General features: G+C 43.1%; 1 protein-coding gene across 3 annotated transcripts in view; it reads left to right on the forward strand.

The window, feature by feature from the left end:
• The window catches only part of LOC144791046 (disintegrin and metalloproteinase domain-containing protein 9-like), a 1,785,694-nt gene that overhangs the window by 469,357 nt on the left and 1,298,018 nt on the right, over window positions 1-18,319 (forward strand). For all 3 annotated transcript variants that reach the window (XR_013602283.1, XM_078665681.1, XM_078665682.1), the window contains exon 7: window positions 7,743-7,808. Coding sequence is in view for 2 of the 3 variants with exons in the window: in XM_078665681.1 (XP_078521807.1) it covers window positions 7,743-7,808 (66 nt within the window). In the remaining variant the exon portion in view is untranslated. The remainder of the gene's footprint in view (window positions 1-7,742; window positions 7,809-18,319) is intronic.

The following is an 18,319-nucleotide window of genomic DNA, read 5'->3' on the forward strand; positions in this document are numbered from 1 at the left end:
AGGGTCTCCTGGAGAGAGATATCACCTAACAATAAAAATTGTCAGTTAACGAAAAGAATTGTTTAAGGAGTGTTTTTGGTCAGCCTTTAGTAGCTGGGTCTCTGGTATAAGGCCCACCCCAGTTCCCAGCCTTGCTATTTCTCATAGGATAACCTTTCTCTTCAGAAGATTGTTGATAGACCCTGACATACTTTTACTCTGTGCATTTGAGTACTGTGTGCCACAGAGATTGTAGTGTGTAGGTCTGGTATTCAACACATTATTTCATGGTAGGATATGTGTCAAACCCGGCCATATTTCTTCCCTTTCCCAATCTCCCCAATTTCTAACTGTAACAACTGCGTCTTTGTAAAACCCTCAAAGTAAACCAGCTTATCTGTCCCAAGCCCAGAGTACCAAGAGGGTGATTTTGATCATTGTTCTCTAGCGTCATTGAGCCTTAAAGGCAGTTTAGCCGCTGTCAGTGTGTGTGTCTGTTGCCCCCGGTAGTATTTTTCATACTACACTAACACTCTCCACCTCTTTTTCTTATTCCCACAATTACACTATATATTCAACAGTCCTTCTACAGTTACATTGAGGCCCCTGTGGCTATGGCTTCTTCATCATCTCCCTTGGATTTCTGTAGCTGCTCCAGGATGTTCCAACAGCTCGCCATGATTTCCTCTGTTTGGGAGCATCTTGGGTGTCCTCTGAAGCTCAAACCCAGTCCAGACTCTACAGGCGTGAAAGGTCCTCACTAATATTTTGTCTACTCATGAGACTGTGATTTCAGTCTCAAAGTTTTGCATGCTTCTGTTAGTGATTTTCTTGTACAAGTAATTTCTTTTCTACAAAAGACTATTTCAAAGGGGAATACCCTTTTGTATTTGATTTCTCATCTTTCAAGCGGTTGTTACTCTCTTAACTTCCTGCTTCTTCAGCTGTGTGGGGTAGGTGATAAGTCCTGAAAGATTTAGAAATCGACTCCATTTTTGGAAATTGCTCTATTTTTACGAATATTTGTCATCACTCTCTTTGTATCCTCATAGTGATGTAAGCATGGATGTACGACGTTACAACGCGTACTTTTACAACGCGTGTCGTTACTACGCAACTTTTACAACGCAAGTCGTTACAACGACTTGCGTTGTTGGGCGGTGGCTAGTAAATATTTTAATTTAATATTCCAACTCCAGTCCCCATGGATAGTAGGGAAGGAGTTGGATAGTAAATTAAACTATTTTCTTTCCTGGAGCGCCCCCCAGCACAAGTCGTTGTAACGACTTGCGTTGTAAAAGTTATGTGGTAACAGTACCGCGTTGTAAAACCTTCGTTGTAAAGGTTGTTCCCCGTAAGCATACAGTAATGTCAGGGGGTTGTTGAAGTTTGGTGTTGGACAAGCCAGGGCTCTGTGCGCTCTGTATATCTTGATAGGGTTATATCTTCACTCCTCTAAGAGTGCTTTCTGTAATTCCCTCACTTAGTTCTTGATACCAAACCCTTCTTTCCCCACCTGCAGGCCCCTGATATGTATAGTACAATGTTTCTGTCTTTTCTCCAAGTCTTCTTTTATTTCCTGCAGTATGAACCTCTAGTATTCAGGACCTGTATATGTCCATTTCTAAGGATCACTCTTCCTTGGAGGACTCTAGGGTATTGACTCGGTCACTTAACGTGTTAACCTCTTTCCTTATTTCTTTTAGTCCTTGCTTGACCTCTGCTCTGAGTATCCCAAACTCAGTTTGATATCCTTGAAGATCCATGGTGATTCTATCATCTTTGTTTGGCAGGTCAGGCTTTTTGGGCACCTCATGCTCCTTCAGTTTCAGGTGTCTTGGCCATTGCGGACCTTGGGTGGTGTTTCAGGCGGTCCTACGAAGTATATTATGGACTTTGATCGAAGATAATGTCCCTCCATTGGTTCTGGGCTGTTTTTAATTGTTATTGTTATTGGGTTTTTGTAAAACGCCTGAATCACCCGGGGGCATCTCCGCGCTGCCTAGTCCTTTTTTTTCCTGAAAGCGAGAGTTCAGGGTACCAAGGTGGATCAGCCATAGAGGAAGGCTTTAAGATGTTTCCTGAAAGTCAAGTATGAGGGAGACTTTCGCAGCTCTTCGGGCAGGGAGTTCCAATATTTGGGGCCTACATACGAGAAGGCTTTACCTCCCAGGCAATTACGGTAGATTCGTGGGATCACTAGTAGGATTTACTATTTGACCTCAGATTGCAGGCTGATGTCCATCTGCAGATTTTGGCTTGTAGATATTTTGGTCCAGTTTCCCTCATGGCTTTAAAGACCAGGCAGCAGGTCTGAAAAAAAGCTCTTTTCTTTACCGGCAACCAGTGTAGTTCCTTGAGTAAGGGGAGTGAAGGGGTACCCGGTGGACGATTCAGGACCATCCTTGCTGACGTATTTTGAATCACTTGGAGCTTTGCGATCTATGTGGTTCCTACTTCAGCCAGCAGTGCATTCCCATAGTCAATCCTACTGATTACCAGGGCTTGCACCACTGTTCTACGATGGCTGAGGGGTATGTATGGAATGATTTTCCGCAGCAGTCGTAGGCTGTAGTAGCATGAGCTAACAATGTTACTCACATTTTTCTTCATGGACAGGTCCTCGTCAAGCTGTATGCCTAAGCTTTTCACAGAGTTTGAAGGAACTGGAGCGGCCCCCAATTCGGCTGGCCACCAGTCCTCTAGAAAAATTTCCTGTCTTTTTCCAAGAAACATCAGCTCCGTTTTCTCCGGATTTAGTTGGAGACAGGACTCAGCCATCCAGCTAGCGACAGCCAGCATTCCTTGGGCAAAGCGCGTTCTTTCCTCTTCCAGATTTTTCCCGATTGGGAAAATCAGTTGAGTGTCGTCTGCATATGAGACGACCTCAAACCCATAATGCCGCACTATTCTAGCTAATGGGGCCATATATATATTGAAGAGGGTCGGACTTAAACAAGAGCCCTGTGGGACCCCTCTCTCCAATAGGTATTTTGATGATTTAAAAGGACCCATGATGACCTGTTGCTTCCTATCCGACAGGAAGGGGACCAACCACTTCAGTGCCAGGTCCCCGATCCCGCAGTCCTGGAGCCTCTCCGCCAGCAATCGATGGGACACCGTATCGAATGCCGCGGAGAGGTCCAGTAGAATGAGCATCACCGATCTCCCTTCATCCAGTGTACGCCTGATGGAATCCGTGACAGCCAGAATAGCTGTCTCTGTGCTAAAGCCCGGCCGGAAGCCGGACTGCGATATGTCCAGAATGTTGTTGGACTCCAGATACTGGCTCACTTGGCTGTTAATGTGAGCCTCCAGTATCTTTGCCAGCAAAGGGAGTAGTGATATGGGTCTGTAATTACTTAATTCTGCTGGATCGGCTGAGGGTATTTTGAGGATTGCACATGCTGGTGGTGCCTGGTACTCCGCAGGGGTCCTCAACATCAATTGTCCTGTACTCTAGGTAGTCTTTTCCCATATGGGTGGGAGGGGGGGGGCTTTCATGATTGGTGCCACGCCAAGCCCAAAAAGCAAATGTAAGTTCAGCTGCGTTGATTCTAAAATATTGAGTTGATTGTCCAGCGTCAGTCCGAGGGTCATAGATGCCCTATTCCCCCACCGTTCTCCTCACTTTGGCAGGTGCTGTTCGGTGACTGGTGGCTAGTCTTTCACATCAGGATGTGGGGGTGTTATCACACTCCAGTCATATATTGCTTCTCTGTCCTTGCAGGGATTTCTGTTTTGGTTATGGAAACATCTAGACCTTCCTTTAAGTGAACTAATAACTTAATCCTAACTAAATTTCCTTTCTATATTTGATCAGTTTTGTTGGAGGCTTGTTGGAAATGAACCTTTTTTCAGGGTTATCCCCAAACTTTTTGCTTCTTCCTCCCTTGTTTTTCCTGACCTGTGGTTGTTGGCAATAGGACTCTGGGCACTTTACCACTGCTGATCAGTGCTAAAGTGCATAGGCGGCTCTCTGTATAAATTACTATTATGATTGGTTATCCATGACTGGCATATTTGTTTTACCAGTAGGTCCCCAGTAAAGTGCCCTGAGTGTGCCAGGGCTGGTAATTCAAATGCTGCTAGTGGTCCTGCAGCACTGATTGTGGCACCCACATGAGTAGCCCTAAAATGGTGTCTCAGGCCTGCCACCGCAGTGCCTGTGTGCAGTTGCTAAATGCCATGCTGACCTAACCAGTGTCCCCACTGGCCAGGCCTAACCCTTCCCTTTCTAAGAACATTAGACGCCCTCATGGAAGGTCCAAGGTACCCCCCTGGGCAGGATGCAGTGTATGTACTAATGTAGGTGACATGCTCTCATAGTGAAATACTGCCAATTTCGTTTTTCACTATTGAAAGGCTATCTTGCCTATAGGCTATAATATGGAATGCTGTGTATGATGTTTACCTGCATATCTTCCCATAGGAGCAAGATAGAAAATTAAAGTCTGGTATCCCTGAACTCAGAATTTCACAACCTGTCTTTTAGGAAGGATGTTTTTTAAATCCTGTGTTTGAAAACAGCACTTTTAGAAAGTGGCTGTTTTCTTGTCTGACCTTTCTGTGTGCATTGGCCTGTTTGTGAATTGACTGTCTGGTTTGGGAGTGACAGGGGCTGGTGTGGCTCCCAGATGCTGAGTGGGTAATTCCTAGGCTAAATAGCTTCATCTGCATCTTGAGTGGTGGGAGGGGATAGCACCTGGGTCTGAATAGGGCTGTGCCTGCCTTCCACAATGCTGGCTCCACCTCCTGCTGGGCGGCTGACGACCCTGCCCCTCTCTCTCAAAGGAAAGAAGAAGTCAAGTAAACAAAGTGCTCCAGGACTGACCAGAACTGGTTCTGACTAGGCTAAGGCATCTCTGCCCTCAGAGAACCAAGGGAATATTGGTATAAAAAAGGATACCCAGACCCCTGAACTTTAGATCATCCTGGAATCAAGAAGGAACCTCTGCGAAGGAGAAAGCTGGAAGACTGAAGAAGAAGGACTGACCTGCTGTAATGTTGGCCTGTAGTTGCTTTGCTGCCAAGGAGAGGGGAAGGACTTTGCTGTTGCTTTGTCCCCTTTCTTGAAGAGATCTCCAGGGGCCTGAGAAGAGCTAGCCGCCTGTTAAGAAGTCCCAAGAACAAACGGACTTAACCCTCAGCTTCCCCCCTGAACTCTGCTGCATGAGTTCTGCCCTTCCTAGAGTGCTTGATCCAATTGTGGGGCCTCTGGAAGTTGTGCCTGCTGTTTGGGGAGCTGGACAAGAAGGAAAAAAGAAGATCTGCAATTTTCACGCATCCCTCGCTTGGGGAGCGCATCATCGACAGTGCGAGAGAATTCCCGTCGCCGTGAAGATTGTAGCAGCGCCTGTTGCCATTGCAAGAACCGACGCATTGTTCGCTTGCGGAGCGTATCGCCCTGGTGCGGGAATATTCCTATCGCTGCGAGTATGGTCGCAGAGCCTGTCGTCCCTGGGTGAGATCATCGCACCGCTTGCTTGCAGACTGCATCATGTCGCTGCGAACATCGTCACAGAGCCATTGCATCGAGGGGCCGCGATAGGAGAAGATTGGCGCTGCGCCATGCATTGCCGGCGCACCTGAGATCATCGCCGTCCCGAAAATTGTTGCATCGGGCCTGTGCGAGACGCTTCCTACCGAACCTGCGCACCGGAATCCCCACAAGGTTTCGCATCCCTCCCATACAGACCGGATTCGTCGCAACACGTCCGCTGCGTGTAGCGGGGCTGTGGCATCGCCTCCCCAGGGTCTCATGAGTGACGCATCGCTTGTTTTTCGACGCTTCAGTTGCCGCTTGGAACTTTTGTCGCATTTACAGGTACTTTGGACTAAAAGTGACACAACTGTGCTCTATTTTGACGCAAACCCTTGAACTCTATTAACATCATATTCTTGAACTGTGTATGTTGGATTTTTGTCATTTTGGTCTTGTGTAGTTTAGATAAAGATACTTTATTTTTCTAAACTGGTGTGGAGTCCATTTGTGGTGTTTTCACTGTGTTACTGTGAGTGTTGGTACAAATACTTTACACATTGTCTGTGATAAGCCTGTCTGCTCATGCTAAGCTACCAAGGGGGTGAGCAAGGGTTATCCAAAGAGTGTATCTCCCTTTCCCTGATTAGAAGCAAGGGTCTCTATTTGGACATTGGTACCTACCTCTGCCAACTAGAGACCCCCAGATGTAACAAGGCTTAATTATAATTTCTCTCTCTTGCTGTTCTGGAGTATTAGTATCCAATGTCTTCAAGCAGATGCACTGTCACTTGTAATATACATATATTAAACTCTATGTACAAACATTGCAGCCATATTTAAGTGTACATATTTACATTCATGTGGTATCTAGAATCTTTGTGGGGGTGCAGCACTTAATCTCACGAACGGAGCACTGATGACACTTATCACACATCCCAGAGCTCTGTGATCCTGGTACGCTTCCTCTCCGCTTCAAAACCAGGATCAGCGATTTTCATAAAGTTTCTTTTCTACAAAAAATCACATTTGGTGAGCAAAGGATGAATACTATGGCTTGCCTTAATTTAAGATCTGTAATAGAAAGGGCCCAAAACAGGATTAAAAGAGCAATGCTTATACTTAAAGTGGTAAACATGGGCATTCTAGTTGCTTAAATGCATCTTTGAACGTTAATTACTCCGCTTAACTATACTTTAAATAATGTCTGTGTTTGGAAAGTACAATTAATTAGCTTACTGAATGAAATATGGCCAATGGTGGTACTGGCTAAGGGCCGGATGTATATGTTGACAGAGAAGGAACTCCGTTGCAGCGACAACGGAGTTCCCTCCCTGCCAACATTATGGTCTGCCCAACGGATTTTGAAGGATGCGGACTATGGTTTAACAACGGCCGAGACAACTCTGCATCATGGTCTAACCCCTCTGAGGGCCTGACAGAGTAAGGACTGTCAGAGGTTTGGCTAAATGCCCGCCCACCTAATTTAGCTGGGCAGACTTCATTATTCGGCACTACAAAAAAAAAAAACTGGCACTTAAGGGCATTGAAAAGTGATCCATGCTTCAACCACCGTGGGAAGAAACTCTAATGGCAAGAGAGACATTGTTCTTTTAGTTTAACAATGAATATCCTGCTGCAGGATTTTCTTTTTGAAAGTTTAAAAGCTTTGTAAGTTTGCCTTCCAGCTCTGTCATACAGCAAAAATATAATGCATTGACAGGGACCGCTGTGACAGCAGTTCCTGCCAGTGCTAGAAATGTCTGCTGGGCCAGCGGACCTTTCTAGATGTGTCCAGTGGCACTACGTCAGGGTGACGGAATATTTCACTCCTTTGCCCTGACAGAAGGCAGGCCGCCCACCAAGTGATAAAACAGGCCAAAAAACTATTTCTGACTGAAAGGCAAATATCGTCATTTAAAATAGCAGGCTACAGAAGCCTTCCGCATGGTAGTGCATTGACAATTATAATATGTTAATTGTTATTTTACTCTGCTTTTCACTTTGTAATCACAGAGGAGCGAAGCTTGTTTATGAAATCCGTTATCAATTTAGTGAAGATTCCGATATTAGAGTACGAAGTTTACAGGTAATCTGTTTACGTTTACAGGTTAGTAACTTCTACTATGCTGTGCAGTTTTCACACTGGCTGCGAGTGCCTCTTTTGTATAAAGGAGTTCCTTGTTTTACTGTTTATGTCAGCTGTTTTCCATTTCTAATGTTATATTGACATTGTCAAATGAGGGTGACAATTTGGTTAATATGTTTATGCACTTTTTAGGTAATGACATCTACTATTCAAACAGCAAGATACATGAAACTGGCTGTATTTGTTGCTCAAGATATGGTAAGACAATCATTTCCTTTTCCATTTAAATGGAGAACATATCAAGAGAGAGTTATGTGTTTCAGCCTACACTCGCTCAACAATTGCTATGCCCCATTCTTTAAAACATAAGCTTGGTTCTTAGAATAGCCCATTAACCTGGAAAAATGGAAAACCTTGCCAAACCATTTTTTTTTAAATATTCTTTTTTCTCAAAACAAAAGTGTGTGTGTGTGTATAGTTTGTTTTGCAGCACAATAACAGAGAGACTGGGACAATTCCAACACAAATTAAACCTGGTATCTCAAGAGCATAATCCTTTTTAGGAGTTTAATCCTCTTCCCACACAGTGACCAGTGTCATCGCAGGTTAAACAGCAGTGTGGTGCCCCCAAACCCGCCCCTTCCCTACACATATAATAAACTCACGTTCCCTACGACTCCCTTCAATCCTCCCTATCACGCAGCCCCTCCCTCTCAAATTTCTTCGGGGAACCTTGTGCCTGGTTTATTGTTCTCTTTGCCTGAATGTACCCGCCCAGGTTACGGGCCGATTGAGTTGAGCGGGGTATGTGCACGCCACCCCACATTCTTAAACATTACTGTGTGTTCTCCTTCTCTTATGAGAACTATTGTCATTGTTGAATCCTGACAGACTTTATGTTCCCTAACCCATTATTCTTTTTTTTCAAGCGAAAACCATCATTATGCCTGCCAAACATTACCTTTGCACTGTCTCTTCTCTTTCCACTGAAAATATACAAAGTCCTGTATATCCATTTCTTTTTCTTCCTGGTCTGTTTTGGACAAATTAACGGTACATAGTTTTTGCTCTCGAAAATCATTTGGTACAGCAATTCTTACAGTTCTTATTTATATATCTCCTTTACATTGCTAGACAGGTTCTCTTCGTGTTGGTTTTCTGTAGCTATCTTAATCTGTTGATACTGTTCACTTTTTATCCTCTTTTTTTCCTTATTTATTTGGGATTTACTGATTCTAAAAAGGTCTGTAGCTAAGATAGGACAGGTGAGATGTTTCTTCTAAACTGACTTTAAGCTTCAACAATAATTATGTTTGGTTAGAAACATTTTCAATTTATGATAAATGAATGTGGCTACTAAGGATGTTTAGTCAACTATGCAGCTCAATGGAGAGGACTGTTAAAAGTATTAAGATAATTTGAGGGATGTCACCAATGTGCATAAAATAATGTCTTGTCACAAGGTGCAGAAACAAAAATTGGAGTTATGAGTTATGCATGAAAGCCTCTCCACACTAGACAAAAGAATAACTGATTTAGAAAGTAGGGCAGTTCATTGTAGCAATCTTTTAAAAGTCGTAAACATTAGAATTTGTCTATGCCCCATGCAAGGTTCTGACGCGGATGTATGACAGAGTAATACATGCCATAACCATGTATGCCTTTACAACTCAGTTTTTATAGCGCTTCTAACACTACCACACACATCTTTAACCGAGCAAGTTATTACCACAACCGTACAAAGAGGGGCATTAATAAGTACAGTTACTCAACTTCAGATCTGTTCGCTTTGTTCCTCATGCTTTTTTCGCAAGCAGGCATCCTCATCAAAATTCATGGGGAGACTCCTTCCAGTTTTCTTGGACGGTACCATCAGAGTGTGCCCCGGTTCTCTTCCCTCCAAAGGAGAATCTTCTCTACAGGAACCAGGGCCAAGTGGTCCATCCACAAATTCCCTCTCTTAATTTGTCAGCTTGGCTCCTCTTCACACTGAGTTTGGGATTTGAGGCTTTCCGAGGAGTGTACTAAGATACTTCAGACATCTCAAGCTTCGTCTATGTTGAAATGTTACACAGTTAAATGAAAGAGGTTCTGTACTTGGTGCATTCTTTCTCTTCATCTCCGGCGCATGTGCTGCCTTATCTCTTGCACTTAGCGAAATCAGGACTTTCTCACTCTTCCATAAGAGTTCATCTAGCTGCAATTTCTAGGTATAGAAGACATTCAAACCAAACTTCTCTGTGGTCTAACTGACTCGTCAAAGAATATATGAAGGGGCGTTTTAGAGTATTCCTGCCTGTTAAGCCTCCAAAGGTTTTGTGGCAATTAAACACCGTTTTGTCTCAACTCATACGTCCTCCCTTTGAGCCAATACACAAATGCGAATTAAATTTCCTTTCCTGGTAAGTGGCTTTTCTCTTGGCCATTACATCAGCCAGACGTATCAGTGAAATCCAAGCTCTCACCATAATAGAACCGTATCTGCAGTTTTTCCTGGACAGGTTTATCCTACGCTCTAACCCTTCTTTTATACCTAAGCCGCCTTCAACTTACCACCTCAATGAGCCAATTGTTTTACCCAAGTCCTTTCCTAATCCAGCCTCAGCAGCGGAAAGGACGTTGCACTCTCTTGACATCAAACAATGCCTAAAATTTTATCTGAAAAAAACTGAGTCATTTCGTAAATCCTCTCAGCTAATGATCTCTTTCTCAGCACCCAGGAAAGGATAGGTCTTGACAAAGGCCAGCATTGCATGGCGGGTCACCTAAATCATTTCCTTCTGTCATGAAAAAGCTGGCCGTCCGCTCCTTGCAAAAACACAAGCTCACTCTACAAGGAAATAATAATAATCCACATTTGTAAAGCGCGAACAATCACCCGTAAGGGTCTCTAGGCGCTGGGGGCTTTTGGGAACATTAAGCAAGCTATTGCCCAGAGTCACATGGGGCTGGGCTAATCTGCCGCCAGGGCCAGGGATCGAACCGTGATCTCCAGATTCCAGCGTCAGTTGCCCTGGCCGCAGCTCCACACCTCTCCCTATGGTGACTACCTTAGCACTGTTTGTGGAAGCATCTCTCCCAGACATTTGCAGGGCGGCAACTTGGGCGAATGCTCACACATTCACGAAGCATTACTGCCTTGATGGTTGGAAAACTCTCAGAAGAGAACAAGGAGGACCCTACTCACATGGGAACCAGGGCATTAAATTATAGCAAACGACAACGGCTCCTGTGGGCTAGTACTAGAAATATATCATTAACTATATAGCTAAATAGCAATTCAAAACGCACGACAAGGGCTATCAGGGATGTCAAAAAAGGTTGCACCACCAATTTGAGAGAATACTCAATACTGTTTATAAACCAAATCACAAATCACAATATTGTACAATTATATACAGCTTGTCACATAATCATGTGAACACAAAAGGAGAAAAGGTGCACTGTGTCCCAAGTGTACATGTGAAACCAAAAAAGGTTAAATACATACACAACATGTATTCATTACATACACAAAGGTTTCTCATACAATAACAAGTAGAAAGGAAAATGACCAAAATATTGATAGTGAATGAACGTAGTGTCTGTATATGATCCTAGGCACTAATTGTTGGTTCAATTCCTTATGGCGTCGACGGCGTTTCGACCCTTAGGGATATGGGTCTCATCAGGACAAGACAATGGGGGACATCTACAATTAAAGAAGGCGGAGTGGGAGTGAGTATGATGTGTGACATTTATTATATATATACTGTATATCAACAAGGGAGTGAGGTACCTGAATGATAGCTTGTTATCTCACCATATGTGATAAAAATTGTAATTGACTTACAGGTAGCCCAGCCGGGTACTGTTGTCATATATAGAGAAAATTAAAAGGTGAACATGAGTTAGAGAACCGGTTTACTCATTGTGACAATGGCATTTACTCTAGACGGTGGACACAATACTCACCACTGTAGTGGTCAAGAAATTTTCAAGGTGTGATGCTCTCAATGCGTAGAGGACGTGGACTGTGAAAGGCAAGCTTAGAAGGGGTACATTAATGCTCTGTGCATAACGCCGAAGTCGATCTAATGACACGGTCTAGTAAAGTAATTTTACCTTATTGTTGTATATCATACTGTAATGGGAGATGTTATGTTAGTATGTTATCTATTTCTATTAGCAGCGTCATACACGTCACAGTGGAATGTTAGGAAGGTATTTATGTGACGTCATCTGTGCTAGTTGACAGATGACAGCTGCCGTTGTTGACACCAGTTGTTTCCCGCTACCGCGGGCCCTTGTGATTAATAAATACTTAATCAACACTTCATCCATCTCTGTGTCCTGAACTCTACAATTGGCGACGAGGGTCTTGTCACCACAAGGGTCGGCGGAGGTAATGGATGGATTAACCGATGATTGATGATCGAGTCATCCATGTCAAGTAATTGCGGGAGACAAAGAATTTAAACAGGTGTAACTCGGAGTGAGTACTAAGCGTTGGAATGAGGCGCTGATTAAGGAAAGCTTGCGTGAATTGACAAGTGGTAGCGCGTTAAGTAAAGCTTCAAAGGATCTTAACTTTTAAAATTAAGTATTGAAGTGCAGCGCTAATTGAAAGCGAGAACCTTGTCTGACGGCCACGCTGCGAAATCTGACTCGATTGTGAGGAAACAAAGCAGGCGGCAGTGGGGTGTGAAATTGACGAGGAAGTTTTCGCGCGTTACTACGGCAGCGCTCAGCTGAGGCGTCAGTCTGTTACCTCAGCTGAGACGCGTGAAGCATGCCGGGAGCGCGCTGATTGGAGCACATCACGACGTAAACAACGTGCGGCCATTTTGGGTTTTAGTACCGAACATCGGCTGTTCAAACAAGCCAGCTGAGGCAATTATCACACGCGCAGGAAAGTGAATATAAGGAAATAACGAAATGTGTAGAAAATAACACAAGTAAGCCACAGAATTATAAATCGGAAGCAGGAAAGTCATATTTTATGTGAAAAACTCTGTGGGAATATCTTTTGAAAAATAAATAACATGGCAGAATGCAATAATATTTGTGCTCCTCCACGTTTCTTGGATGAGCCCGGAAAACCTACCATGAAGTGGAAGAAGTGGGTGAGGGCTTTTGAAAATTATATTGTCTCTATAGATGGAAAAAATTTAGATGCTGAAAGAAAATGTTCTTTACTATTCGGACTGTTGGGCAAAGCAGGTCAAGACATCTTTGATAGCCTGCCTGAATATGAAAGTCCACCTGGAGTGTTTATTCCCCTGAATGAATATCAGGAAGCATTAAAAAGATTGGAGAGGCAATTTGATGAGGAGAATAACATCATGGTTGCCAGGCATAAGTTTGCTCAAAGGAGACAACAAGAAGGGGAATCTGTAGAAGACTATGTTGCATGTTTAAGAGTATTAGCAGTAGAATGCGAGTATGAGGAAATGACTGATATATACATCAGAGATCAGATCGTATTTTATTGTTACACTAAAAAGGTGCAAGAAAGACTGTTGGCATGCAAAAGACCTACTTTAATGGAAGTCATAGATATTGCTAGAGGTATAGAGAGGTCTTTGATTTCCACTAAAGAAATATCTTCTACAGGATATAATTCTAATGTATTGTATTTGCAGGAAAAGAAGAAGGGTGATGGTAAGACTATTGAAAGGAACATGAATGAGAGAAGAGTGGGAGGTAAGCAGCTATGCTGTTTTAGATGCGGATCAAGTGACCACTTGGCAGACTTTAAAAATTGCCCTGCTGCAGGGAAGAAATGCATTAAATGCAAGAGGTATGGCCATTATTCTACCCTGTGCAAGACCAAGAGAGGTAGCGGTAACACAAGTATTAACACTGTAGGAAATTTTGATGAGGAAATGTGTGCGAATATTGTTTTGTACATAGAAATGGAAGATGGTAAAATAAAGGGTCCTATTAGTGATGTCAAGATTGGGGAAGTTGAACTTAAATTTACAGCTGATTCAGGTGCCCCAATCACTACTATATCAGATACCCTTTTTGAGGATAGGTGGAAGGGTGTGGAATTGACAGAGTCTGACATGAACCCGAAGGCATTTGGAGAAAAAGACATAAATATGTTGGGGTACTTCATCGACACGGTAACCTTTAAGGGGAGAGCGATTGAGACAAAGGTCTATGTTGCAGAAAAGGGGAGGATACTGGTGGGATGGAGAGACTTAGCCCAGCTGGGGGTGGTTTTGGTCCCGGGTGCAAAAGACCCAGTAATATTGAGGGAAGAATGGATGAATAGTATTAGTGAGGGGAGTGAAGACATAGATTTAAATACTGTTTTTCAAAAATATGAGGATGTGTTCAAAGATGTAATTGGTTGTGTAAAGGGGTTCAGTCACGACATAAAATTGAAAGAGAATGCAATTCCATGTAAGCACAAGGTAAGAACAGTGCCCTTATCTGTAAGGAATGAGCTAAGGGAGGCGCTAGAAAAATTAAAAGAGGAAGGTGTGATTGAAGAAGCAGAGGAATCTGAATGGGTTTCTGCTATTGTGGTGTCCAAGAAGAAAAAAACAGGGGACATCAGGTTATGTGTGGACCTGAGGTCGCTCAATAAGAACATTATAATAAACTGTCACCCCCTACCTAAAATACAGGATATCCTTCAGTCGACAGCTGGGTCAAAGTACTTTTCTCTCATAGATTTGAGGGCCGCTTATCATCAGGTGTGTCTATCAGAGAAGTCCAAATCATTAACAACTTTCATCACGCCGTTTGGTGCTTTTAGATACATAAGACTTCCTTTTGGCCTGGCGTCATCTTCAGGAGTTTTTCAAAAACTCATGGATGTCTTGTTTGGAAAGGTGAAAGGGGTAGAAGCCTTTCAAGATGACATTTTACTACATTCTAAAACTGAAAGTGAGCACGTAAAATTGATAGGATCTGTTCTGAGGATCTTGAGAGATAAAGGCATGACAGTTGCCAGAGACAAATGCAAATTCATGACTGAAGAAGTGGAATATCTGGGACACGTCCTAAATGCCGATGGGATTTTGCCCAAGGACGATTTGGTTCGTGCAATAAGGGAAGCTCCAGAACCAAGGAACAAGGATACACTCAAGTCATTCCTTGGCCTGAGTGAATATTATGCAAAGTTTGTCAAAAAGTACGCAGAAATGGTGAGTCCACTCAGGAAACTTCTTAAGAAAAATGAGAAATACGAATGGAATGACGATCAGGTTGAGGCTTTCAGATTGATCAAGGAGGAGATAGCCAGAGCTCCAGCGCTGAAACCGTACGATCCACAACTGGAGAATATAGTAACTGTGGATGCAAGCAACGAAGGGATAGGAGCTGTGTTTTGCCAAAGGAAAGGTCATGAAGAAAATACAATAGCTTTTATTTCAAGACAGCTAAATGAAACAGAGAGACATTACAGCACTATTGAAAGGGAGACGTTGGCTTGTGTATGGGCTGTACACAAGCTCAAAGACTATCTATGGGGCAAAAGTTTCAAACTGATAACCGATCATAAACCACTTGTGCACATGATGGACGGCAAGGGTCGAGGCAATGGCAATGCAAGTTCCAGGCTAATCAGACTAATGTCGAAACTTCAAGAATTCAACTTCGAAATTGAGCACATAAAGGGAGGAATGAACAGTAGAGCAGATTGTTTGTCCAGACTGCCAGTGAGAGAAGTTAAAGATGAGGAACAGGACGACAACGAATGCATAGTTGCGCACATAGACGCAACGGTGATGTGTGATGGATCAATAGGTAAAGATGAATGGGAAGATAATACGAAAGAAGACAATGTGTTGAGAAAAGTGAAGGAGTATGTGCAATCCAAATGGCCACATGTGAGAAACATACCTAAAGAACTAAGAAATTATCAACAAGTGAGTGATGAGTTGACCCTTGAAAATGGGTTCTTGAAGAGAGGTGAAGTCTTCATACCACCATTTGGACTCAGGCAAAAAATTATTCTAATGGCTCACAGAGGGCACCCTGGCACCACGGCCACTAGGAATGTCCTGAAAATGCACTATTGGTGGCCGGGGGTGGACAGCGAAGTCAGGAATCTTATTGACAAGTGTGAGCAATGCTTGAAATCTGACAAACACTGGAGAATGGAGAGAAATGAATTGCAGATGGTACAAATCCCAGATGGCCCCTGGGCTAAGGTAGCAATAGATTTTGCAGGTCCTTTCAACATTTTGCCCAATGAGTGCAAACATCTAATAGTTCTAATGGACTACTACACCAAGTGGGTGTGTTACAAATTCGTGGAAGTAGTTACTACAGAGGTAGTAATTAAGTTCCTAGATAAGATTTTTGAAAGAGAGGGACAGCCAAAGGTCATTGTATCTGATAATGGGTCACAGCTGGTATCTCGAGCTATGGTCGAGTTTCTGGATAAGCGCGGAATAAAACAGGAAAAGACTCCTCTATACAGTCCCAAGAGCAATGGTCAGGTGGAAAGGATAAACAGGTTCTTCAAAGAAGGAATTCAAATGGCTGTGGCAAATGGAGTGAATGTGAAAGACTTTATTAAAACCAAGATCAATGCGTACAACAATACGCCTAAGGAAGCAACGGGTTTTACCCCGTTTTTCTTGATGAGAGGAAGAGCATGCAACAATGCCATGACACCGAAAATAGGTGTGTGGGAGAAAACAGCTGTTGAGGCAAAACAAATATGCGACAAAGATCTAAATGTGAGGGAAAACATAATATGCAAGCAAGCACCGAATAAAACGTATGCTGACAAGGTAAACAGAGCTAAGGATAAGGTCATCACACCTGGTGATTGGGTACTAATGAAAAAGCCTGGTTTAGTAAGCAAAGGAGAATCGAGACTCAGCAAACCAATGAAGGTTGGTAAAGCGTCAGGAGGAGCGGTGTTTGTTGAAGGAGAAGGATGGCGCAGTAAGGATGACATAGTAAAACTGAAACCAGGCCAAGAACAAATCATTATGAGAGAAGCTGAAGAGGGAGACGGATATCTCGATGAGAGTGTCCTAGAATGGGATGATGTGTCTGGTTGCTCAGAGGTGTTACATTCTAGTGCAAGTCCAGGACAGATGTGGGATTCTAATAGGAACTTCACCAGACTCTCCTCTAGCCTGGAAGGTTCTACTTTTGTTCAGGAGGATTCAATGATTGACAATGAAATTGAGAGGAATGGAAATACAGTAGCCGGGGTGAGTGATGTTGGCAACCACCCCGGTGGGGAGCAAACGTCTAGATCGGGCAGAGTAGTAAGATTGCCCACCAGACTGAAAGACTATGTTATGGAATGAATTCAAGTTTTGTTTTCATGGAGGAAGGGAGATGTTGTATATCATACTGTAATGGGAGATGTTATGTTAGTATGTTATCTATTTCTATTAGCAGCGTCATACACGTCACAGTGGAATGTTAGGAAGGTATTTATGTGACGTCATCTGTGCTAGTTGACAGATGACAGCTGCCGTTGTTGACACCAGTTGTTTCCCGCTACCGCGGGCCCTTGTGATTAATAAATACTTAATCAACACTTCATCCATCTCTGTGTCCTGAACTCTACACTTATACACTCGAAAGGGCGCCTGATAGCGCACGATGTGTCCACATCATTGGACTGGATACGTAGAAGATTACGGACAGGACGGTGCCTGTTAAAAAGGAAGGAATTAAATAATGCGGGAATTCTTTTAGTGCCGCGGCTTTAGTTGCGTCCAGGGCTATAATATAGAGCCTGTTTTAAACAAATGGTCGTACCTGAATCGGTAAAGGTGCCACTGAATGGCGTTTCCGCAAACACGCGTTGTTAGTCTGATATCGGGTGTCTGACTGCCTTTCCGGATATGAGTGTGGACAGGCTCGACGAGGAGAGTGAGGAAAACTCGTAACTCGTCAGGGCCGTGAATAGAGTGCCGAGAGAGTAAAACCGGGTCAATTCTGTAGTTTACTCAAGATACAGACATCAAGGCACAGTGAAACATGTAAGAGCTGCATTTAAAATTGGAATATGTAGTAGCCACAGTACGTTATTGTCAAAATACAGAGTGTTAGCTCAAAATCTATATTGTATTTATGATTCTGCTTTTCATAGTAGACAAAGATGTAGAATGAACATAACGCTATGGAAACCTCGACCTAAATTAAAATTCTGCTGTCTTTCCAGATTATACCATTCAGTTGCCACATTGACCTAATTACGCATGGTATTTGTGATTAGTACATAACAGTGGCATATTTAGATCGGATTCATGTAAAAAAGTTTAACATTTGCATTAGCAGTCATGCACTTTCCTATATATAGAAATATGTAAAAAATGACTGTAACATGTAGTTCTATACTGCCTGGAAAAACAGAAGTAATACTTTAATGAACATACATCAAATTCGAATTACCCTGTGTGTGGTAGCGAAAGTGAACCCATTACAAGATGTAGTAACCACAGTATCTTGAGCACCACCTCAACTCTGGGAACCTAATTCATTATGTTGGACACATATCCTCTCCATTCATCAGCTGAATTTAACCCATGGCTAATAGAATCAAGTTTATCAATCCAATGGCATTCTCTGTGTTGTAAAATCTGAGAAATGTCGCCGCCTCTTTCAGGTATGGTTATGTTGTCAATAACTTGCCACTTAATTTGGTCCGCAGTGTGATTGTGGTCCCTGTAGTGTATGACTAGTGGTGCTGTCAAAACCAGTTTTCTGATGCGACTACGATGTTGGCCTATTCTTGCTTTTACTGGCTGTTGCGTTTGACCAATGTAAGGCAACCCGCATGGACACCATATGCAATA

The sequence above is a fragment of the Lissotriton helveticus genome, chromosome 11 (genome assembly GCF_964261635.1).
Source record: "Lissotriton helveticus chromosome 11, aLisHel1.1, whole genome shotgun sequence".
Taxonomy (NCBI): domain Eukaryota; kingdom Metazoa; phylum Chordata; class Amphibia; order Caudata; family Salamandridae; genus Lissotriton; species Lissotriton helveticus.